The sequence below is a fragment of the Corythoichthys intestinalis genome, chromosome 7 (genome assembly GCF_030265065.1).
Source record: "Corythoichthys intestinalis isolate RoL2023-P3 chromosome 7, ASM3026506v1, whole genome shotgun sequence".
Taxonomy (NCBI): Eukaryota; Metazoa; Chordata; class Actinopteri; order Syngnathiformes; family Syngnathidae; genus Corythoichthys; species Corythoichthys intestinalis.
This window is the reverse complement of record NC_080401.1, coordinates 59,551,783-59,576,717: the sequence shown is the minus strand read 5'-3', so window position 1 is coordinate 59,576,717 and position 24,935 is coordinate 59,551,783. Positions and strand designations below refer to the sequence as shown.

The following is a 24,935-nucleotide window of genomic DNA, read 5'->3' as shown; positions in this document are numbered from 1 at the left end:
ATCATCTAACACAAAAAGGGTTTGGAAGATATCTCTTTGTGAAGTTAGGTGTTGTACCCATCACCTTATCAAAAGTATATATGTACATGCAATCAAGCTTCTCGCACACACATCTACATAAAAATTGAAAAGATTATAGTGAAGAAAAAAATATAACATTGAAAAAAAGTATTTTAAAAAATATTTGACAAGTAGTTCAATTTCTTGGATTTTTCAGGCATGCAACCCAATAAAGTTTTTTTTTTTTTTGCGCACTCAATAAAGCTTCTTCTTGAACAGGTCACGGAGCTGCGTCACACACAACGTCACACAGCCTACTCTTTCGCCGTTTGCGCTCTACTGTCACTGTCGCCAAGACACCGATTCATCAGAGGAAAACAACAACAAATACGACTCATCTTCTTCCTTGAGTTAATGAAATAATGCATTAGCTTGTGCTAAATGTAGTTTTAGATTCATTCTGCACGTTTCAAAGTCGCTCGCTCAAACCAACCGGTGTTGAGCATTTTTTCGGCACGACACCGGCCGCTGCTTGCTTCGCATGCCTCCCTTTCAATAGTTGGCGCCTCGCTCGGAAATTTATTAAAAAGGATCACATTCGGTTCGTCCTTCCTGACATCACAACGACTCTTGGGATTAGTATTTTGTGCAGCTTTCGCTTTTGAAAAAGGACAAGAAATGATGACAATATGGAGATGGATACATGGTCCATGCAGCGTTTGTATATTGTAATGTATATTTATGAGTGCAATAAAACTATAAAATTCAAATGACATTATCTCCCGTTTTTCTTGGCCGATTGACTTCAAATAAAAACTGGTGTGGACATCAACTTCCGCACTTTCAAACGAGACCAACCAGCAGCACGTGGGTGATGTAATTACAGCGTGACGAAGCTTCAAAGACGATATGCTTAAAAGCGTCGCTGCCGACACGTTCGGTGTTAAAGGGTTAAACATGTATAATCTACGTGACATGGTTAGTGCTGATTGGAATTGATGACAGAATCAATAATCTGCCAAATGATTCCATGGTATTGAGACACTCCCTACACTTGTCGCTGCGACAGTGCAGTAAAGATGCGTGTGCAAAACCTGTTGGCATCCGGGGGCCCCTGCTGGCTGTGGGCCCTACGCAATTGCCTGGTTTGTCTAATGGGACGTGACGCCTCTGGTCATACGCACTTTAATTCTTGAATTTATTGCACTTGTGAAGAAACACTCGGGAGTTATTTTGTATTCGCATTTAATGCTCTTTTGAAAGTGTCACAATAAATGTTATTGCAATCATAAACACTTGTTTTATTTACATACCTTGAAATTTATTCTGCAATGGATGAAATGTTCAGAATACAATGACACGAGTATTTGAACTGATTGATAGATTAATCGGTTAAAAAAAAATCAATAGCTGCAGCCCTACAACATACAACATAAAACATAGCAGGGATATGACACGACGCACAGGTAACGTGCAGGAATTTTTTGTTATGACAGTAAGGAGGCTGCCCGGTCATGTATGGCCGGACAGGGGTAGGGGGGCGCATTGATAGATGAAGGCGACGGAAGCGGATTGGAGGGAGAGGTGTGTGAGGTCAAGGGTAACAAATAAGGTCAGCTGTGAGGCTGTCCCAGGAGAAGGGAGGAGGGTTTCGGGGAGAGGGAAAGTACGGTGGCCCTGAAGTGCCAAACACGATGACAAATCGAAAAATGAATTTACATTAAGGAAGAGGGAGGTAAATGTAAAAATAAATAAATAAATAAATAAACTCATTGCTGACTGGACAAATCCACCGGAATGGGTAGGTACTGATGAACTAGGAAGTTACTCCACTTCTGGCGTGGAATTTCAAAATGAGCATTACCGAAGATATGAACGTGGCTGCCGCTATAAAAGAACTTTTTTTTTCCCCCGACACATATCCATGAAGTCATATTGGAAATGCTCCATACAAACCACGACGTCCAACTAAATAAAAATATTCTTTTACTGCGGCAGCCACATTCGTGTCTTTGGTAACGCTCATTTTGAAATTCCACGCCAGAAGCAGTGTAACTTCCTAGTTCATCAGCACCTTTCCTTTCCGGTGGATTCGTCCAACCAATTTTTTTTTTTTACTGGTACCTACTTTTTTAATTTTTTTATTTTTTTTGTCGTCTTTTTTAATTGTTTTTTTTTTGTTGTTGTTGTTATGTAGTTTGTCATTTTGTATGACGGCGGATTCGGGCCAAATAAAGGAGAAGGGAAAAAAAAGGACGACGAGATTGAAGTCATACTGGTACTACGAGGGAAAAAAAAAGTATTATTACATAAGGGTAAACCGCTAAGCGCTTTACGCACATGTACCTTAGCTGGGAGCTACGACGAAGCATCAATATAAAGCCATCTGTTCTATATAAGGCAGGAAGAAGAAACTACTTACTATCTACATGTTTTTGAGAGAGAATGTGGTTGAGGACTCATGAGGAGAAGAGATCTTTTTGAAGTCCCTCCCATGAACCGATTGGATTTCCCCCCCAGATTGATACATGGAATGTAACAGGAACAGTCACTGAAGTGCACCAGGTATTGTAAAACAAATCGAAACATTGACTAGCTACAAATTCTCCCAAAGCTACCAAAACATCTTCGAGGCACCAAAAAAAAATCATATAATCTATCCCTGTGTTCCAACGCAAATGTGGCGAGAAAACTCAGGCTTGACATCTGGCACCTGCGGGAAGAAGGGGACACAAAAAAATGGAATTAGCGGGCAAAGAATTGAAAATATAGAAGATGAAAGAATGGAAAGGTATGAAAGAATGAAAGGTAGCGACCTAAAAACAACAGGAAATGACGAGGAAATGCCCTATAACCAACAGGAAATGATCCAAACTTTACAGGAAGTAATTTAGAAATGAACAAGAAGTGCAAAATTGACCAAAAGTGACCCTTTATCAACAGGAAATTGTCCAAAATGTACAGGAAGTGACAGAGAAATGCTCTATAATCAATAGGAAATGATCCAAATGTTCCAATATTTCAGCGTCAGCGTGTTATACTAAGTCTAACATGTCTGTTATTAACTCATTTTCTCTCAAAAACGTATAAATATGTTATATTTTAATTGTTTCAGTGTCCCAAAGACGTATTTATACGTCTTTTACATTTTTTTTTTTCACAAGAGACATCTCTAGGTTCTGATGCAACTTAGCTCCAAAGCACAATGCTGAAAATCCATTTTAACGAAATAAAACTGGCCACTGGAGGGTAGCAGCGAATTTGGTAAGACCCGCAACCCGATTCAACGGAACGAACGGCCAGGCCGCACGGCCGGGGCGCCGGCGGAAGATGACCGAATGGACGTCCAGGATCCAGGTTCGGGAAGTCCGAGCAGGACGACCGGGAGGACGACCAGGATGACAGGCGGCGGACGACCGAGCAGAACAACCGCGAGGACGCCCGGGACGCCAGGCGCTGGACGACCGAGCAGAACGACCGGGACCACCAGTGCGGCGGACGATGCCGTTGAGTCAGTGCTGCTCACCGAGCAGAGCCCGCGCCGCCGTGCTCGGCCGCTCGCATCCCCCGCTACTCAGCCGGAAACGCGCACAGCCAAACCAGTTTCCCCCCCCAGGAACACAACATTCCCCACACAAGTTCCCCAGGTGAACTCCGCCACAAGGCAGTGGTCACCACAAAAGAAAGACTAAAAAAAAAAATCCATCTTGATGAGACAGGCAGCGATGAGGGAAAAGTTTACCCCGTCTGTCGCGGCCACAACAGCGTCATCTCTCAGTTCAATAGTTTAGTTATGTGTAAATAAATTGTTACTTTGCCGTCAAAAGCTCTATTTGTCTTGTTGTTTATGTTATTTTGTAAAAGGAAAACATTATTCAGATGTTTGGGATGTCACATAAGCAAAAAATAGCTGTGTTAAAGTCAAAGTTATGTTTGAAATGTATGCTTTTACAAAAAGCTCAATTTCTGTTTTTTCATCAGGATTGGAAAATTGCTCAAACTAAGTTATTTTCTAATGCTGATTTCTAAAGAATGGAAAAATATACATTAGGGCTGTCAAAATTATCGCGTTAACGAGCGGTAATTAATTTTTTTAACTAATCCCGTTAAAATATTTGACGCAATTAACGCACAAATGCCCCACTCAGATTAAAATGAGAGCACAGTGAAAGGTGTACTTGTTGTGTTTTTCGGAGTTTTGCCGCCCTCTGCTGGCGCTTGGGTGCGACTGATTTTATAGGCTTCAGCATCCATGAGCATGGTGTAAGTAATTATTGACATCAACAATGGCGGGCTACTAGTTTATCTTTTGATTGAAAATTTTACAAATTTTATTAAAACAAAAACATTAAGAGGGGTTTTGATATAAAATTTCTATAACTTTTCTTTTAAGAACTACAAGTCTTTCTATCCATGGACCGCTTTAAAATAATGTTAATATTAATGCCATCTTGTTGATTTATTGTTATAATAAAGAAATACAGTACTTATGTACAGTATGTTGAATGTATATATCCGTCTTGTGTCTTTCCATTCCAACATTAATTTACAGAAAAATATGGCATATTTTATAGATGGTTTGTACTGCGATTAATTATGATTAATTCATTTTTAAGCTGTGATTAACTCGATTAAAAAATGTAATCGTTTGACAGCCCTAATATATATATAACTGTTTTTTTCCTGCTGAAAGAAGAGAGTCTAATCTTTTGTCTTGGTGGGTTCCATGTTTATATAGCAATAGAACAATAATTTTCTGTGGGCCTTGCAAAATCAGTCAAAATGCAGTAGGGAGTGAAGGGGGTTGCACCAGTGAAAATGGCTGGGAGTGAATGAGTTAAAGTCCGTGGGAGCTCAAGCAGAGCCTCAGCAATCGTTGCCACGTTGCGAAAGAAGGAGCGATAGCTTTACTCGATCAACTCAAAACCCCGCCCGCCCATCGAGTTTGATGAGCCATTGACAGATAAAAGTATTTATCTGTCATAAGGGGAACAAGAGTGCAACCATGAAATAAATAAAAAGTGTCATCATTACAGGCGGAAGATCGACAAGCGGATCGGTGCAGCGTCTGCAGTAGGGCTGTCCCAAACGACTAATTTTGTCTCGATTAGTCAGCCGACTATTTTCACGATTAGTCGACTAATCTAATAATTTAAAAAAAAAAAAAATTTTTTTTTTTTTTTTTTTACTAATTTAGCAATCAAATTTTTGATGACGCTTATCAATTCACAAAAACATATTGGAACACAAATTATTTATTAAAGTAAAAATAAACATGTAAATAACAATAATAAATCACAAATAAACAATGAGTTCAAATGCTGGTATAATTAACTAGTGCAAAACAATGGAATGTAAACAGATTCAGAACACTGACTTCGCCTTTCCAACATGATTCAAAACAATTCTTGAAAAAACACCTAGCCTTAATATTATAGTATAGTACTATACATAATAGTTTTATAATAATTATAATAATTATTCATTGCCAATCAGATTTTTCATAAAGGGTGTCATTTTAAAGGTATTATTAGTTTAGAATCTAAATTCTGAAGTATGCGGGATTAACTCCTGAAATCGTTATTTATATGACGAACATGACATGTTTTTATTTTGAAATGTTCACCGGAAGTACGTTCGCTAAACCGCTAACCGGAAGTACGTTCGCTAAACCGCTAACTTCAGCTTTACACTCCGCAAAAAAAGCACTTTTTGTCATTGCATGTGTCAATAATAGATTTTTTTGGTCATTTTTTTCGTTTGCAAATGGTGTTAACCAGCGATTTTTCATGTTTGAAGTGTCACCTTTTAACCGCAAGTTTGCTTTCACGAGACGACTGCCAATGTTTCATAGCAGGCCGGTAGGTTGCCTTTTTTCCCCCCCATTCACCTCAGTGTAGCAATGCTAACGTTACAGTGTTTAATATAGATGTGTTTTCTTATTTTATATGTCTGAACTTTAATTCTACAGCGTATTGATAAGAGAAAGGAGTCTCACATGCCATCAGCACGCACGCATCAATGTATGCACGCACTCACGTGCGCAGCAATAAAAGGCAGCCGTGAAAATTGCCGCCCTCATTTTTATTTGCCGTGTGATAAATGGACTCATTGCATATCGCGACAGGCTTAGCAACTTCAATAAAACATGTCGTTAGTTAGTTAGATGGACTTACAAACTGGGCGACGGCGCTTGAGGTGTTTATTCACGGCCGACGTGCATGAAGAGACAGGACAGAAAGAGTGTACCTTCCTTTGTTTCTTTGAAATAAGTCAATGTTTTGGACACTCTGGTGCGCTTTTTTTGGCCTTGTGCTGCTTTCCCCGCTTGCATACAGAGCGCGTCCGACATTCTGAACTTTCCACGCATATATTTTTTTTAACCCTTTATTAACCGTCGACGGGATGTTGTGCTCGTCGACGGATTTACGTCATCGATGACGTCGACAATGTCGACTAGTCGGGACAGCTCTAGTCTGCAGTAATGCGGACCCTGCACCGGTCCGTCGTGGTGAAGAAGGAGCTGAGCCAAAAGTCGATCTACATTCCTACCCTCACTTATTGTTAGGTTTCGTGTTGGTTTTCTCCTAGTGTGACTTGTCTCTGTGATTGCCCATTGATTTCACCTGTTGTGCCTTCTCCTAGTGTAACCTGCAATCTGCATCCTACTGTGTTACCCAGCTATTCCTCGTTGTCTCGTTACCCCTTGTCTGCGTGTGTGTATGTAAGCACCCAGTTTCTTGTCACTCCTGGTTGCGTCATTGTCGATGTCAGCGTCTATGTCAAGGTCAATCGCCACGTTCAAGTCAACATTTTTCCCCCAGTTCCTCATGTTCCTCGTCTTGCATGGAAAGTCAGTTTATTAGTTAGCCTGACTTTTGTTTGTTAACGGTTTTTGGATCACCACAGCCTTTGTTTTGTACTTTGTGCTTTTTGTTTGAACCTTGCCTTTTTGATCCCCAGTCCTTTTGGTTGTACTTTGCGCTTTTTGTTCGTTATAATTAAAAACTTTTTGAGTTCTCTGCCACCTACCTGCCTTGCATTATTGATTCCCTGCATTTGGGTCCACACAACCTGCCTGCCCGCGTTTCCCTGACACTTATGGTCACGTGTTGTGGGTTTTGACCGAAAGGACAAGAGCGGTCGAAACGAGTTTCCTCTGTAGAGTGTCCAGGCTCTTCCTTAGAGATAGGGTGAGAAGCTCGGTCATCCGGGAGGGACTCGGCGTCGACAGGAGTCAGCTGGGGTGGCACGGCATATGCCTCCTGGACGCCTCCCCGGAGAGGTGTTCCGGGCACATCCCACCGGCGGGAGGCCCCGGGGACGACCCAGGACACATTGGAGAGACCATGTCTCTTGGCTGGCCTGGGAACGCCTTGGGATCCCGCCGGAGGAGCTGGTTGAGGTAGCTGACGAGAGGAAAGACTGGGCTTCCCTGCTTGAAGTGCTGCCCCCGTGACCCGACCCCAGAGCAAGCGGAAGATGAAGGCCTACTGCCATTCACACCAAAATCAACAGGAAGTGACCTAAAAAAGCACCAAAATCAACAGTGAACAGGAAGTGACTCGGAAATGCCTTAAAAGCAAGAGGAAAGGACTCAAAATGTACAAGAAGTGACCTGGGAATGCTTTTGCTCACGAGCTAGAACGTATTTGGCTGCAATGAAAAGAGAGAATCAAAGTCTCAGTGATGGACAATGTGAAAATGGCCGACGGAGCAGACGTCCTTTACCTCGTTTGCGCTTGACGGCAAAGAGTGCGACAGCGGCAGCAAGAGAGAGGAGGACCAAGGGGACGGCGATGGCCACCTCTGTCTTCCTCCTTTCTCGCGCTTGACAAAAAAAATTAAATGTGAGGATGTAGTTGTCAGACGAGGACAGAAGCGCGCGTCTTACCTTCTATGCGCTCGTTGCTCAACACCTTGGCGAAGTCCAGCGGGGTGACGATGTCCTCCGGGACGCCGTCCAGCTGGAAGACGCACTCGTAGCGAGCGCCCTCATCTTGCGCGAGAAGCTGAGTGCTAGTCTGGAAGGTCCCGTCGTGGTTGGGTAACATGTCGTGACTCTCCACATTCTCTTCCAGATGCTCGCCATCCTTCCTCCAGAAGAGGACGGCCGTCTTCGGGTAAAAACCTGTGGCGTGGCATGTGATTGGTGACCCCACAGTCTTCTGCAGCAGGGAGACGCGCGGAAGCTCTGAAAAGGACATTTCTGGGTCACTTCCTGCCTTGATGTGACGTTTCAACTCTAAGAGGAGCTTTCTAGTTTAGCACTTCCTCCCAGTTGAAGTGAATTCAACTGCTCAAGGTCTGTGCTGCTGAACTGGGTATACCACTCCAGCATGTCTTCAACCTTAGCCAACGGCTAGGGAAGGTGCCCGCCTTGTGGAAAACTTCCTGCATCGTTCAAGTCCCGAAAAAAAATCGGCCCAGTGAGCTGAACGACTACAGACCAGTGGCTCTCACATCACAGCTGTTGAAGACTCTGGAGTGGCTCCTTCTCAACCTCCACAGGCCACAAGTGGCGCACGCTCAGGACCAGTGTTGGGCACGTTACTTTTAAAAAATAATTACCGTAGTTACATTACTCACTACTTCTTCCAAAAAGTAACTGAGGTAGTAACTGAATTACTCTATAGTAAAAGTAACTAGTTACCAGGGGAAGTAACTATTTCCGTTACTTTAAAAACAACTTGTTGTATGTCAAAGTATTTGAAATTTTCTGAGCAGTATTCGAGTCAGTGGAATAGAGAAGAACAGACAGGTAGTTAACTTGTTAGGTGCTTCAGCAGATTTGAATTGCTTACCACAGATGTCGACAAAAGCTTTGCCCCGGGACATAAATTACACATTTCAAGCAGGTTCTTTCCTTTAATGGCGTACCGCAAGCAACACGTCACTTCCGCTCATTAATATTCATGACATTAGCTACTATTGCTAAGTAGGGACAAGCCACCGTTAGTCCCTAATAGGAAATGAATGGAAATCGTGTACGAAGGAGATGTTTACAGAGCTAAACCTAACAATTCTCTCCGAAAATGATGTGCCTGGTGCCAAATTCACTGGCAAAGATGTGGAAGAACATAAAAATGTTCAGTTAAAGAGATGGCTTGAGTGTCGAAGGCTGAAAAAGACAAAAAAAACGAGCCGACCTAAGCATAGCTTTAGCTTTTTTATCGACACGACTGACAATGACGTTCTCCTGTTTCAACAAGCTATCCTTTACCATCAGCCGTGTCTTTCTTATATATCCTCTGATTGTCGTACCTCTCTTACCGTTCTTGGGGGTAATTTAGTTAGCTTTGTGTAGCGATCGCAAATGCTACTCAGTGACAGCCAACGAACACTTAATTTTTTCATTGATAACAAATCTTAATTCTATAATTTATTTACACTTTCCCCTTACTAAAGTTGTTTTATAGCGGTAACAGTGGCAGTCAGATACCATTGTAATTCTTTTCAGGTCATTCATTGTCAGACAGAAGCAGTACGGCACAACGTTACGCTAAAAAAATAAGTTAAAAATATAAAAATGGCTTACCTCTTTGTCCTCTGAAAGACCATGCCAAGCCAACATAATGTTTACTGCATATGAAACGTGAATGGATTCGCCGAGCTGGTGTTAAAGTCCACGCAAGTTGATTCGGTCTACACATTTTTTCCTCCCGAGTTTTTGGTTTCCGGAAACATATGAAGAAAAAAATCCTCCTGTGTCGTAATATCTAGAGTCGTTTCTACAAGTTTCAAAAAAGCAATGCATGATTGGCATGTTCGTTTTTGAAGGATTACCGGAGAAAAGTAGCACTAATTACGTTGGGTCTATGCGAGGGCGGTTCTATAATGTCCCAATTTGGCTTTACTTCCGCTTTACGACGCGACGTCACGGTCTAGAAATAGCCTGAGTGCGGTACGCCATTTCGACGAACTTGAAATAGTGTCTATATCTCCACCTCTTAAAGGACAATTTTTCTTCTGACTGCTCTGCCATCGCATCTCTCGAGGGGCTGCATTCAGGTAGGCTAGTTTCCCGACAATTCACGTCACCTTCAAAGCGTCTGCCGTCCTCAAGATGGAAGCAGAATTATTGCTAGCTGACAGTGTGAGATGGGAACGAGGCTAGCATCAGGTGTAGCAAACACAGAAACGTTACCAAACTTTGGGAAGCATTGTCTAATTGAATGAGCAGGGACAAACAGCTTGGAGTCAGAAGTACGTGCGCTATTCTCGAACCTGAACGCACCCCAAGTCTTGGATGACAAATCAACAGAGCAGAGAGTCGACTCGACACGGCTGGTAGTTTCTTCAATTTATTCGGAGTAAGTAACGCACCGCTTTTGACCGTCGGTAATGGTAACGGCGTTGTAATGGCGGAAAAAGTAATTAGATTACCCCGTTACTGAAAAAATAACGGCGTTATTTATAACGGCGTTATTCCCAACACTGCTCAGGACCCCCTTAAGTTTGCCTATCAGTCAGCCATCGGTGTTGAAGAAATTAGGCCTCCCGGCCAAGCCGCGGAAACAGCGACAGCCAAACGGAAACGGTGCTCCGCTGAGACCGCTCCCGCAAGTCAACCGGGAGGAGCCAAAATTCCGCGCGTTCGCTCCCGTGTTAACCTTTTGTACTTACTCCATGTTCCAAAAGTTTGATGAAGGCTCACCGAAAACAGGTTGAATTTATTCGTTGACAGTAGTCAAAAGCCAAGGCAAAACAGATGACGGAGGGACAATTCTGGATCCAGGGTCGGCAAAACAACGGCTACATAGAAATGTTCCCGAGAAGCGTCAGTTTGTCATCTAAGTGTCCAGTCCTTTTGAAAGCTGCAGTGGAGTGGGCCGGACCGAAGGCGTGGCTGGGTGTCGTCTTGTTGGTTTTGGGGCATAGCAGGGTCACTTCCTGTAGATTGTAGGATATTTAGGGTCACTTCCTGTTCATTGGTGATTTTCTATTGATTTTGTGGCATTTCCAGATCACAAGCATCTTCCTGTTGATTTTGGGGCATCTCTGTATTCTGTGTTTTGGATCATTGTCTTGTTGCAGCATCCATCCTCTTTTTAGCTTAAACTGTCTGACAAACAGACGGCCTCAGAATGTCCTGCAAAACATCCTGATCAACTTTCGAATTCATTCTTCCATTAATGATGAAGTTGTCCAAGCCTTGAGGCAGCATAACAGCCCCAAATCATGATGGTCCCTTCAGCATGCTTCACGGTGGGGATGAGGTGTTGATGTTGGTGAGCTGCTTCATTTTTCCTCAATACATTTTGTTGTGTGTTAGTCTCAAACAATCCAAGTTTGGTTTCATACGTGTTATGTACTTACATTTATATGTTTACTTGTATGCATTATGTAGTCTTTTATTATTAGTCAAAGTAATCATGCATTCACATTCTGGTTAGTTTTAACATATAGCATTTGGTGTTATAAGAGTAAGCTCAGTTATCTTAGTCCTTTGAAGACCATAAAGGTGTAACATGAACCCCTCTTAGTCTACTCAAGTCTTTGTTCATCCAATCAGGGGAAGCCACAAGACAACCCCCAGAACTGTTCCATGTTGACCAATGGTTTGAATGAGTAAAGTGAACGCCCACTAGATTGTAAAATGTGAGGTATATATTGGAGTCAGATGCTGTAATGTGTGTGCTTCATTCATTAAAACTTGTGTTTGTTGTTTGACTGCACCCTGAGACTCTCAGCCTTTTTGTGTCGACTCCGTTTGTAGTAAAGCCTCCAGAACAGAAAACGAATGCGCAGCGTTTTAAGTACAAGGTCGAGATCCAACGCCAACAAATGGTGACCCCGACGTGATGCTCTGGAGGTCCAGGACGAACTGACGATCTCCTTCACAGACTTGTGGCCACATATAAAATAGGTAAGCAGATTTTACTTCTGCATCAAGTTCATAACATACGTCATCAAAATATTTTGCCAAAAACGTCTGTGGAGTGTCCAAGGTCACTTCCTGTTTATTGGTGGCTTCTTGTTGATTTTGAGACATTTCCAGTTTACTTCCTGTTGATTTTCATTTTGTTTTCTTGGAAGATTGAAATTCTCAAATCATAGGTGAGAAGAAACAGTAAAAAAAAAAATGTGTATGTCAAATACGGAAAGTGTAAGACAGAAGGTGTCAGAGGACAAATTAGGGAAGGAACGTTGAAGAAGAGATGTTCAGCTACAAATGGAGAATGAATGAGGGGAAAGAAAGTACTGATTGAAAGAAAAAGAAAGATGGAGGGAACATTTCATGGACAATGTGTGAGAGACAGGATCAAAGATGGCTGTAGGAGGCAGACACGTTACCTGTTCTCATCAGGACGTCCCTCCCATAGCTCACGAACTTCTTCAGGTAAGAAGGACATTCCTCAGTCATGTAGAACTTCAAGAATTCATTATAGCCCTCTTCTCGGTCCCACTTGTTTTTGGTGATAATAGCTTGCGACTGGAAGGCGATCCATCTCAGTCCCTTCCAATCAAACCATATGAAGTCTTCACCGTTGTAACTCATGTGAAACCAACCATCCACCTGGTCGGTCTCATTGTCCCACTGGCAGCCAGACATGTGCTGGATCATGTGAAGACCTAAGAGAAAGGCACGTCAGGTGATAACTTAGCCAACGTCTGGCCGGATGAAATGCTCCAAATGGTAACGGTCACAAACCTCCCGTTTGGTTGAAGCGCTGTTGAAGAGTTTTAATATTATCTTTGCTGGTCTGCTGATTATCAATATTGATCCGTGTCTGTCTCTCCCAGTAGCGTGGCTCCTCGGCTGTGATTTTCTTCATCCACTCCTGTTTGGCAACCCATTTCCTGCTTATGCTGTCGTAGTGTGAAATGGGAACGCCGTCAACGTAACCCACACTCAAGTATTCTGGGAAGTTTGCAATTTCAAACGACGCAGTGTGGATTAACTTGAGCGAGTGGATCACTGAAAGAAAAAAACAAAGGCATTGGGTTTCTGTAGAAGAAGCGATTTTTTTTGTGTGCTGCAATAAACAGCCAAGTCCTCTACTAGCAAATTCTTATAATTTTCCCAGTTAGACAGAAGAAGGTAAACATTAAATCACAAGATGAGAAAACAGAACCAGTTCAAACCTTTTAGTTTTCCAATTGATTCCTCCATAATTTTACATTTATTTGTTAAATTCATTGACTAACTTCAAACTTCAACAGGAAGTCCATTTGACCTATTGACCCCAAACTAGTGGAGGGTTGTAGTACTGACCTTGGAGATCGGGGCACACCTCCTACTTTTCCAATTTAGTTCTCCATATTGCATGATTTTTTTTTTTTTAATTTATTGACCAACTTCAAAATTCAATCGGTCTAAGATCATTTGACCCCAAACCAGTGGAAGGTTCTAGTACTGTCCTTGGAGATCGAGGCACACCTCTTAGTTTTCCAGTTTATCCCTCCATAATTTTTATTGAATTTTTTTTTAATTTATTGATTAATACCAAACTTCAATAGCTGTAGGACCATTTGACCTTTTGACCCCTAACCGGTGGAAGGTCGTACTGCCCCTAGAGATCGAGACAGTTTTCCAATTTATCTCTCCCTTATTTTTTGTTTATGCTCTTTCCTCAGTCTCCGAAGCCATTGCAGGGAAATGGCAAAACCCGGACTAACTCCGGTGGCATAAAATACCATTGGGGAGGTGCAAGAAGTTGACAGTTTTGACCATTATGCAGTAATTCTTGAATATGTCATATTTCATTTAGCAAAAGACTGTTATTTGTCATGACCGTACCATTTATTTAGCAATTGGGGAAAAAATACTTCGATAAAAAGAATATCCTGTAAAAATATTGGAGTAGAGAGAGTTAAATAATGACATTTTGCTGCTCTCTTCGTTGCATTTTCCTCATTTTGAATCTTTCTTCTTAATGGGCTGAATTCTAAATCAGATGAATTCGTGACTCTGCCAACATCATCCTCCAGCTGCGGACGCTAGAGCGCTATAATGACAGGTGGGGCTAAACGGCAGATTAAAAGACTCATCTCGTCATTTGTACTTTGCCAAATTGTTATATATAGTGGAATCTTCTCAAACTATGATTCTAATTCACATAATAATGCTATGTAAGATTTTTTTATGCTGTCACGGTCACTTTAAAGTCATGATATAACATAAATTTACATAATATTACATGGGGGAAAAAAATGTTATACTAGGGGTGTCAAACGATTAAAATTTTTAATCGAGTTAATTACAGCTCAAAAATTAATTAATCGCAATTCAAACCATCTATAAAATATGCCATATTTTTCTGTAAATTATTGTTGGAATGGAAAGATAAGACCGAGATGAATATATACATTCAACATACGGTATATAAGTACTGTATTTCTTTATTATAACAATAAATCGACAAGATGGCATTACCATTATAAACATTCTGTTAAAGCGATCCATCGATAGAAAGACTTGTAGTTTTTAAAAGATAAATAAAAATAGATAAAATATATAAATAAATAAAACAAATATTTATCAAAAATTATAGAAAATAAATAAAAGATAATAACTAGTACAAGTTATAGAAATTTTATATTAAAACCCCTCTTCATGTTTTCGTTTTAATAAAATTTGTAAAATTTTCAATCAAAACATAAACTAGTAGCCCGCCATTGTTGATGTCAATAATTACTTACATAATTCTCATGGGCGCTGAAGCCTATAAAATCAGTCGCACCCAAGCGCCACCAGAGGGCGGCAAAACTCCGAAGAACACAACAAGTACACCTTTCACTTTGCTGTCCTTTTAATTCTTTTTGAGCGGGGCATTTGTGCGTGAACTGCGTCAAATATTTTAACGGGATTAATTTTAAAAATTAATTACCGCTCGTTAACGCTATAATTTTAACAGCCCTACTTATAATGTTAACGGGTCACTTCCTGTTGCTTTGGGGGCATTTCGGGGGAGCGTTTATTGTTTAAAAATTTAAATCAGACATGATAAGCACTTATTCTTTAAATGAGTAATCTTTTCACGCCATACTTTTACTTGTACTTGAGTGTTTTTTTTGGGAGGACAACTTTTACTTGAGTCATTTTATTTTGAAGTTATGTTACTCTTGAGTACAAATTTTGCTGACTCTCGCCACTTGTGGCCATCCTTTTCATTTCATGGTAGAAAATGTTTTAACCGCTAGAGGGCACTCATGGGCGCTTTCATTTTTCCAGTCGGAATTTAATGATTTTGGTGTCATTTTTGGCCTCATTCAGTAATACTGTATAATAGGTGATAACAGTTCTTTTAGACTGATGTCGTGCTGAGAAAAAAATGATACCATACCCCCCCCCCCCCCCCCCCCCCAAATAAAACCACATTATTTAAGCAGTTACCCATGACTAGAGTTTTACTTTCGCCTAACATTTCTGTCCTTGTACTTGAGCGATTTTCTTGGAGGACTACTTTTACTTTTACTTGTCAGAAGGAGTTTCAACACCCACCTCTTGCAGAACTTCTCCCATGTCCCGGGGGAGGTGGGGAACATTGAGCCCGAGTGGGCCATGTTCCGCACCTCTGTTGTTGAGGCGGCCGATTGGAGCTGAGGCAAAAACTCGGACATGGGAGGAGTTCGGCGAGGCCATGGAAAACTACTTCTGGACGGCTTCGAGGAAATTCTGGTAGCAGTGCACCATTAACACTGTGTATAGTGAAGATGGTGTACTGCTGACCTTGACTCGGGACATCGTGAGTCGGTGGGGAGAATACTTCGAAGCCCTCCTTAATTCCACTGACATGCCTTCCTTTGAGGAAGCAGAGTCTGGGGACTCCGAGGTGGGCTCGCCGATCTCTGGGATTGAAGTCACTGAGGTGGTTGGAGAGCTCCTCGGTGGCAAGGCCGGTAGATGAGATCCGCTCGGAGTTCCTAAAGGCTCTGGATGTTGTGGGGCTGTTGTGGCTGACACGCCTCTACAACATCGCGTGGACATCGGGGACAGTGCCTCTGGATTGGCAGACCGGGGTGGTGGTCCCCCTTTTTAAAAATGGGGACCGGAGGGTGTGTTGCAATTATATAGGGATCACACTCCTCAGCCTCCCCGGTAAAGTCTATTCAGGGGTACTGGATTGGAGGGTCCTTCGGAAGTCGAATCTTGGATTCAGGCAGAGCAGTGTGGTTTTTGTCCCGGCCTTGGAACATTGGACCATATTCTGCCTTTTGGTAAGTTTTGCAGAGGGGTTTTTTGTGCTGTCCGGCAGCGAACTCTTGTGGTCGCCTCGCGACATGGTTTTTGTTTTCTAGCCAATTCAATATGGCTGCACGACGTCTCTGGCTGAAGCCTAAGTTGTAATGTTGTGCTCACATGATCCTTGGACAAGATTTGTCCGTAAGTATGGATGTTGTAAATAATGTACATATTATGTTAGTAAGAGAAATGTTATGTTTTTTGTATGGAACACTTTTTGTTTATGTTTAGTGAACTAGTCTGGCGTGCTAAGCTAACGTTGTAGCTAATGTTATGCTTGTGTACTTTTTTTGTAGTTTTACGACGGTCTAAAGAGGACAATAATTTGAGGCCATTCTATTAATAAATCAGATAAAAAAAGGAAGAAGTCTGATTATTAAAGCGTAGTTCACTAGCTGTCTAGCTCGGGAAAAAGTAGACGCTTCGGAGTGAGGACAGCATAGACCAGCTGTACACCCTCAGCAGGGTCCTCGAGGGTGCATGGGAGTTCGCCCAACCAGCCTACATGTGTTTTGTGGATCTGGAGATGGGGTTAGACCGTGTGTCTCAGGGAGTCCTGTGGGGGGGTGCTCCGAGAGTACGGGGTACCGAGCCCCTTGTAATGGGCTGTTCGGTCCCTGTACGACGGGTGTCAGAGTTTGGTCCGCATTGCCGGCAGTAAGTCGAACTCATTCCCAGTGAGGGTTGGACTCCGCCAAGGCTGCCCTTTGTCACTGATTCTGTTCATAATTTTTATGGACAGAATTTCTAGGTGTAGCCGAAGCATTGAGGGGGAGACCTCAGCATTGAATCTCTGCTTTTTGCAGATGCTGTTGGCTTCATCAAGCTGTCCAACCTCCAACTCTCACTGGAGCGGTTGGGATGTGAAGCGGTTGGGATGAAGATCAGCACCTCCAAAATCCAAGACAATGTTCCCTAGTCGGAAAAGGGTGGAGTGCCCTCTCCGGGTCGGTGATGAGATCCTGCCCCAAGTGGAGGAGTTCAAGTATCTTGGGGTCTTGTTCACGAGTGAGGGTAGGAGGGAGCGGAAGATCGACAGGCGTATCGGTGCAGCAACTGAAGTAATGCGGACTCTGTACCGGTCCGTAGTGGTGAACAAGGAGCTGAGCCGAAAGGCAAAGCTCTCGATTTACCAGCCTATGGTCACTAGCTGTGGGTCGTGACCAAAAGAACAAGATCCCGGATACAAGTTTCCTCCGCAGCGCGTTTTACAGATAGGGTGAGAAGCTCGGTCATTCGGGAGGGACTTGGTGTCGAGCCGTTACTCCTCCACGTTGAGAGGAGCCAGCTGAGGTGGCTCGGGCATCTGGTTAGGGTGCCTCCTGGACGCCTCCCTGGAGAGGTGTTCCGGGCATGTCCCACTGGCGGGAGGCCCCGGGGACGACCCAGGATACGTTGGAGAGACAGTCTCTTGGCTGGCCTGGAAACGCTTTAGGATCCCACCGGAGGAGCTGGTTGAAGTGGCTGGGGAGAGGGAAGTCTGGGCTTCCCTGTTAAAGCTGCTGCCCCTGCGACCCGACCCCGCAGTAAGCGGAAGATTGGATGGATGGATGGATGGATGGATGGATGGATGGATGGATGGATGGATGGATGGATGGATGGATGGATGGATGGATGGATGGATGGATGGATGGATGGATGGATGGATGGATGGATGGATGGATGGATGCATTGATTACTTTTACTGGAGTCATTTTATTTTTAAGTTACTCTGACTGGAGTACAAGTTTGGCTAGTCCAGCCACCTCTGTGGACTTGACGGCAAAACCTTCGAAAAGATCTATTTTGACGACGATGACATTTGCTTCGATCATAATGGACTTGTCAGAAAAGAAGTGCACTTACCAGGCGCAGCGTTGTCGATTTGTCCAACTATAAAGGCCCCCACCAGGATATTCTTGAAAAATTGGTTCATAATTGGCTTCATTTCTTTTTAAGAGTTTCATGGGTAGTCTTCCTATTGGGTGGGGACAAGCAAAAATAGGCGATTAGAGATTGCAAAGCATTGGTAGGGGATAGTGTAGCCAGACAGCATGGAGTGATAGTGTATAAAACTGAGGTGATCAAGTTTTTTGACCTGGTTGTTGGCATTACGCTGACCGAATCGGTGGAGTTGAGAGACAATCAGCACAACATTCAAACAGATGACCCTGGTGGTGAGGAACAATAAGTAGTCGATGTGAAAGCAAAGAACGATGTGGCAGTGGTTGAAAAAGAAAGAGTGTTGTATGACTTGCAAAAGTCAGTTTTTGTGTCTGTCAGTTTGTCAGTTTTTGTGTTTGTTTTTGTGTCTGTCAATCTGTCAGTTCTTGTGTTTGTCTATCTGCCAGTTTGTGTATTTGTTCGTGCCATGTGAGAGAATATTCTCAAAAGCTGGAGAGGTCATTTTCAAAAAGAGGAACCGGCTGAAACCAAATGCTGCTGAGATGATTTTTATTTTAAATAAAAATGTGTGAAACACCCAAATCCCCATCCCAGTGTCACTAGTATTCTCTACACCTACCATCAAGAGTTCCCTATTGCACAAGCATTTCCGTATTTCATTTAAAAGTAACACAACAGCTTTTTTTGGTTTTGTTTTCATTATTATTATTATTTTTTTTTTTTTTTAATTAATCTGGGGGAAAAATAAAGAATAAATTACAGGCTAGGAGTCAAACCCACTACCGCTTGCATATCAGGCAAAGTGTATAACCACCATACCACCCACTGGTTTCATGCTCAGATGACACTTAGTCGTATGAAAATTCAATATATTTTTGTCCAGAAGATGTCAACACACTGAATTGTGTCAAATGCCTCGTAGCACTGAACCATTTCAACACATTTGCTTCAGCGGTACAGAAAGCAGTGGTGAAGCAGTGTCGTGACTCACCACACTGATTCGTGGCAAATGCTTCATAACACGGAACCATTTCGACACATTGCTTGATATTGATTTAGCTTCGGTTTCTCCATCACTACTACTTTGGTTTCTAATTGGTCGGTGTGGGCGTGGTTTTAGGTAATCAGCCTTTAACACATTTCAGCTGTTATGCCTACTTCAAATTGGGCTGTCAGAAGGAGCCAAGTCAGTTGGACACACAGAGCGAGGGGGTCAGCTGGCTCAAGGCATATTTTCTCTTGACCGTTGTTTCACTGCTGCACGTTATTGTTTAGTTTTGTTTTTGATTAGAAACCACAATTATTGTTTGAATTTTGAGTTGGAATAAACACCTTAAACTTTACGTTCGTGTTGGCCGCCATACCTGAAGTCGACAGGGCCCAAGCGGGTGATGAACTTGGACATCGATCGTCACAATCTTCCTGTGGAGAAGGTGTTGGGAGTGCAATGGTGCATACAATCTGACACATTTCAGTTCAAGATAAACTTAAAGAACAAACCTTTTGCACGAGGAGACGAATTCTGTCAACTGTCAGTTCGATCTATGATCCTCTTGGATTTGTGGCTCCACTCGTTATGACAGCCAAGAAGAGCTCGCAAAATCTGTGCAGAGAAAAAATTGGATGGGATTATGAAGTATCATACAAGAAAGGATGAGCTGGATGAGAAATCTTCATCAACTGGAGGACTTCAAAGTTGACCGATGTCTCAAGCCCATCAACTTTGGAACAGTCAAATCTGCTCAGCTACACCATTTTGCTGATGAATGCGAGTATGGGTATGGAACTGTCAGCTACTTGTTATTACATGACGATCACGACCAGGCACACTGTGTATTCGTCATGGGGAAAGCGAGAGTGGCTCCATTAAAGCCATCCACAATCCCTCGCATGGAGTTGACAGCTGCAACAATGGCGAGCAGAGTGGACACAGTGTTGAGGAAGGAGCTGCAAATGGAATTGGCAGACTCCACTTTCTGGACAGATAGCACGTGCTAAAACACACCAACAGCAAAACTTCACGATTCAGAACCTTTGTGGCGAACAGAATTTCTGAGATTACCAAGGTGTCGCAAGTACAGCAATGGAGACGCGTCAATTCTGCAAACAACCCAGCAGACATGGAGTCTCGAGGTCTGACAGTCAAAGCGTTTCTGAAGAAGAAGATCTGGCTAGCTGGACCTTCATGTCTTCAGCAGCCACAAGAAGAATAGCCTCGGAATCCAGATGGACTGGAAGAAATTTCGCCCAATAACTGTGAAGTCAAGAGCATCAGTGTCAAGGCAACTCTGTTAATGGAGGAAGTGGACCTGCTTGATCAACCATTACTCAAACTGGACTGGAACTGCAGCATGCGACCTTGAAGCATTGCCACTGAACCATCTTTTGCTTCTCAAATCCAAACAATCACTGCCACCAGGAGTGTTTGAGAAGACCGACACATATGCTCGTCGCAGATGGAGACAGATACAATACATGTCGGATGTATTCTGGAAAAGATGGATTAAGGAATATCTTCCACAACTGCAGGAGCGGCAGAAATGGGCTTGAACCAGATGCAACTTCTCTTCAGGAGACATCGTGATCGTCGTCGATGATTCAGCTCCACGAAACTCCTAGCCGATCGGCAAAGTCGTTGAGACCATCACAGACAGCAAAGGACTCGTGCGCATGCTACGGATCAAGACCAAGTTTGGACATTTGAACAGACCTATCAGCAAGGTTTGCCTGTTGCAAGAGGAGGAACTTTAAGAAGCCCATCACTTCTTTGCAACATTGCCCCTTGCCCTTTATGCACTGGACAGACTATTAAAGAACTGGCCAATGGACAATGAGAACGCGAATGCTCCACACCTGACTGAAGGCCATGAGCACGTAACTTCATCTTACACATATCTTTCACTCTTTAACTTCTTTCACCTACTGGTAGGGTATGCAGTTTTATGAAGCATTTATTATTCTAGTGTAATTATGACAATTAGAATCTGACGAAGTTGTATATTTTTGTAGTCATTGAATTAGAGCAGACATGTCCAAAGTGCGGCCCGGGGGCCAAATGCGGCCCTTGGTCAAATTTCATCCAGCCCCCAGCCTCTGTCACAAGATCAATAACGTCTGGCCCGTACACAGACTTAATAAATTGGTCAGCAATACTGCTACCAGCATATGAAGTAGCTTGCACACTAAATGCTGCTCCTCATTTACCCACTAAAAGGCAACAGCACTCTAAGCAACATTGCCCCGTGTGACCCTTGACTTCTAATTTTCTAAAATGGCGACAATCAACCAAAAAAAAAAAGAAAGTTGACTGCGCCGGCCGACGCTTCAAGGATAGGTGGAAATTTTACTATTTCTCCACTAAAATACTGCCACAAAGGCTAGTTTCGAGTTGAAATTAATAATTAAAAAATAAATAAATAAAGCAAATGTGACACACAGAATGGCTTGCTAAAATTTGCTTAAATATATTATTCTACACAAACGACGTGAGCCAAGGTCGGCCCCCTACATTATTACCACACCAAATCTGGCCCTCTTTGCAAAAAGTTTGGACACCCCTGAATTAGAGTATGATCGTAATGGTAATTATTGGTATACTTTCGGTAACACAATAATTAGGCCGGAATTTTATGAGCCATAGTGTCTATTAGTGTTGATTTTGATTATGTTAAACGATTTATTTTGTTTAGGAGCCTGGTTATCTTCCTTTGCTTATTGTTTGACTGTCTACTTTGGGTTCTAATTGGTAGGTGTGGGCGTGGTTTTAGGTAATCAGCCTTGGATACATTTCAGCTGTTATGCCTACTTCAAATGGCATACCGCAAGCACTTCCGCTCATTAATATTCATGACATTAGCTACTGTTGCTAAGTAAGGACAAGCCACCGTTTGTCCCTAATAGGAAATGAATGGAAATCGTGTACGAAGGAGATGTTTACAGAGCTAAACCTAACAATTCTCTCCGAAAATGATGTGCCTGGTGCCAAATTCACTGGCAAAGATGTGGAAGAACATAAAAATGTTCAGTTAAAGAGATGGCTTGAGTGTCGAAGGCTGAAAAAGACGAAAAAAACGAGCCGACCTAAGCATAGCTTAAGTTTTTTTATCGACGCGACTGACAATGACATTCTCCTGTTTCAACAAGCTATCCTTTACCATCAGCCGTGTCTTTCTTATATATCCTCTGGTTGTCCTACCTCTCTTACCGTTCTTGGGGGTAATTTAGTTCGCTTTGTGTAGCGATCGCAAATGCTACTCAGTGACAGCCAACGAACACTTTTAATTTTTTCATTGATAACACATCTTAATTCTATAATTTATTTACACTTCCCCCTTACTAAAGTTTTTTATATACATACAACAGAAACGGTAACAGTGATGTCAGTTACCATTGTAATTCTTTTCAGGTCATTCATTGTCAGACAGCAGCAGTACAGCACAACGTTACGCTAAAAGAACAAGTTAAAAATATAAAAATGGCTTACCTCTTTGTCCTCTGAAAGACCATGCCAACCCAACATAATGTTTACTGCATATGAAATGTGAATGGATTCACCGAGCTGGTGTTAAAGTCCGCGCAAGTTGATTCGGCCTTCACATTTTTTCCTCCCGGGTTTTTGGTTTCCGGAAACGTAAGAAGAAACATCCTTCATGTGTCATAATGTCTAGAGTCGTTTCTACAAGTTCCAATTGTGTGATCACACGTGAGCACCTTGAATGGCAAGCAGCTATCGCTTTTGACTTGCTCCAGACCAATGAGAGTGGGCCAATAGCTGCTCTTAACCGATGCCGGGACAGCTTTTTCCAATGTAGGAAAAACAAGGAGGAAAAAAAATATCTGCCGAGTACAATGGCTGCATGCAAGATTTGCGCCCGAAAGTTTCGAGAAGTGGGGTTAAATTGGCCAGTTCCAATACCTCGAACCTAATAAAACATTTGAAGATGAAACGTGAACAAACACAAAGAGTTTGAGGCTGCAACAGCAGCAAGCTAGCAAGAGAAAGGGGGATGGACCGCAGCAACAAACGCTGGTCAGTTCACCTCGTAGGAAGGAGCAGTGGGACGCGAAGAGTGAAGCAGCAAGACAGATGTTCGGGAAATAAAAGCACCGAAATGACTGTTCTTTGTAAACTGCCCCTTGCCTCCGTTGAAAGTCTGGGATTCCGGCTTTTTAAGTATCAGGTCTCAAGTCGCAAATACATTAGCGATACGACTATTCTTGCACTCAAAATTAAAGTAACGAAGCATGTTTTAGAAAAGCTGGAGAGGCACCTTGGAGAGTCTCCCAACTTTCCCTGCTTAGCTTGACAGCCCATTGTGTGGAGTTCAAAACATTCATGCTGGAAAGCGCAGCACTTGCGAATGAATGAAAGGCATCACACACCGGCGAAGCTATTGCAGGAGCAACAGAGTGCATGCTGCTCAACTTGAGTATCCCGAAGTCAAAGGTAACGTTAGTCTACTTTACTTTTATTGTCTTTTGCTGAAAGAAATGCTGCAGTAATTTGAAACCTGTTTCAAAAGTACCGTAGAAGTAAGCTAAGCAAAGTGGCTAAGTTGTGTGAGACAGAGACATAGACTCACTCGTGCGTTGCTATAAACCTACCCAATTTGAGAACCGCAGTACTTGACCAAAAGCGTTTTTTGTTACCAAAACCAGGCAGGGAACTTAATGAGAAAGCAGCAACTTGTGATTTCATAATTGAAGAGATGGCACACAGTTCAAAGTTGCACAATCGAGCACAAGACATTTCCATGCTGCTTTTCCTCACGAGCGTCGCTGAGGTGCTGCAATTGGTTGCCAGCCAACCACAGGGCACAAGGAGAAATACAACCATTCACGCATACCTACAGACAATTTAGAGTGTTCAATTAGCCTATCGTGCATGTTTTTGGGATGTGGGAGGAAACCCACGCAGGCACGGGGAGAACATGCAAACTCCACACAGGAAGGCCGAAGCCCGGGATTGAACCCTTGATCTCAGAACTGTGAGGCAGATGTGCTAACCACTCAGCCACCGGGGCACAAGACACACAATATAAAAAGGTACCTCAAACGCAGCCAGCGATGCTAAAAAGATGCTTCCAGGGGCCACTTTTCCCAATCGCCCCCGTGACTCATCACCGTAGGCAAATGCAAACAACGCGGCAGAATGTACAGCTGTGAGGCATTTTGCACTGCACTGTTTAGTTTAACAAACCCTCATATTTTTTTTCTTTCAATGGGTGGAGCCAGTTCAACCGATCCACCATGATGACAACAGGTAGAACACTTCACTCACCGTACAATGACACTGGTTACTGGAATGTGGCAGGGTAGTGTTCCGGGAGAAATTTACACACAAGCAAAGTCAGGCTCAGAAGTGTGTCCACGTTTGACACAATATTATGGTAATCATGTCAGTCTGGTTTAACCAGCGGTGTAATGGGCTAGAATTTCTTGCTGGAACTCCCCGACGTGAAGTTTGCCACAGAGGCAGAAATTTGTTGTAATTATTTATTTTTTCTTTCATTTCTTGTGGGGGGGGGGGGGGGGTCAAACCTCTTAAACAATGCCAAGAAATTTGTAACATACATTACATACAATAGTAACAAACATTCAGAAAAATAAGTGCAAATGACTTATATTATGCAGAGTGAAATGGAATACATTTTGAAGATCGCGCAAAAATAAAATCATAAATCATAAGGAAATGAATAAGTAGCCTCACATAAATGAACAAATATAAGTCCAAAGTTCACATTGACAGCTCAGATGTTCTGAACCTCCCCATCAGAGCAAATAAAACTAAATATGATAAATTAGCCTCCTCAACTCTTTCCTTGCGCTTAAAGATTTTCTGTTGCATTGCCGTTTTTCCGTC

At 42.7% G+C, this 24,935-nt stretch overlaps 1 protein-coding gene across 3 annotated transcripts; it reads right to left on the bottom strand.

Annotated features, from left to right (window-relative positions):
• Nucleotides 1-2,071: 2,071 nt before the first annotated feature.
• Nucleotides 2,072-19,560, bottom strand: LOC130919138 (class I histocompatibility antigen, F10 alpha chain-like). Of its 3 annotated transcripts, XR_009063893.1 has the most exons (10): nt 19,232-19,560; nt 18,267-18,339; nt 18,035-18,146; nt 12,656-12,922; nt 12,298-12,576; nt 7,895-8,194; nt 7,732-7,830; nt 7,619-7,656; nt 7,033-7,526; nt 2,072-2,713 (listed from the first exon to the last, which is right to left on the bottom strand). XR_009063893.1 is itself a non-coding variant. In XM_057841595.1 (9 exons), exons 3-9 carry the CDS (start codon nt 18,114-18,116, stop codon nt 2,657-2,659), a joined length of 1,122 nt encoding a protein of 373 aa, XP_057697578.1. In that variant the 5' UTR covers nt 18,117-18,146; nt 18,267-18,339; nt 19,232-19,560; the 3' UTR covers nt 2,072-2,656. The 3 variants fall into 3 exon arrangements, 1 of the variants encoding a protein (XP_057697578.1); XR_009063891.1 differs by having other exon boundaries at nt 7,033-7,656; XM_057841595.1 differs by lacking the exon at nt 7,033-7,526.
• Between the last annotated feature and the right edge of the window lie 5,375 nt (nt 19,561-24,935).

Excerpts from the sequence above, each read along its gene's own strand:
- LOC130919138 (XM_057841595.1), bottom strand. The coding sequence starts at position 18,116 with ATGAAGCCAATTATGAACCAATTTTTCAAGAATATCCTGGTGGGGGCC. Across the intron at positions 8,195-12,297 it reads GGACGTCCTGATGAGAACAG|AGCTTCCGCGCGTCTCCCTG; the intron begins GTAACGTGTCTG and ends TGTCCTTTTCAG. Across the intron at positions 7,657-7,731 it reads TGCCGTCAAGCGCAAACGAG|CCAAATACGTTCTAGCTCGT; the intron begins GTAAAGGACGTC and ends TTTTCATTGCAG.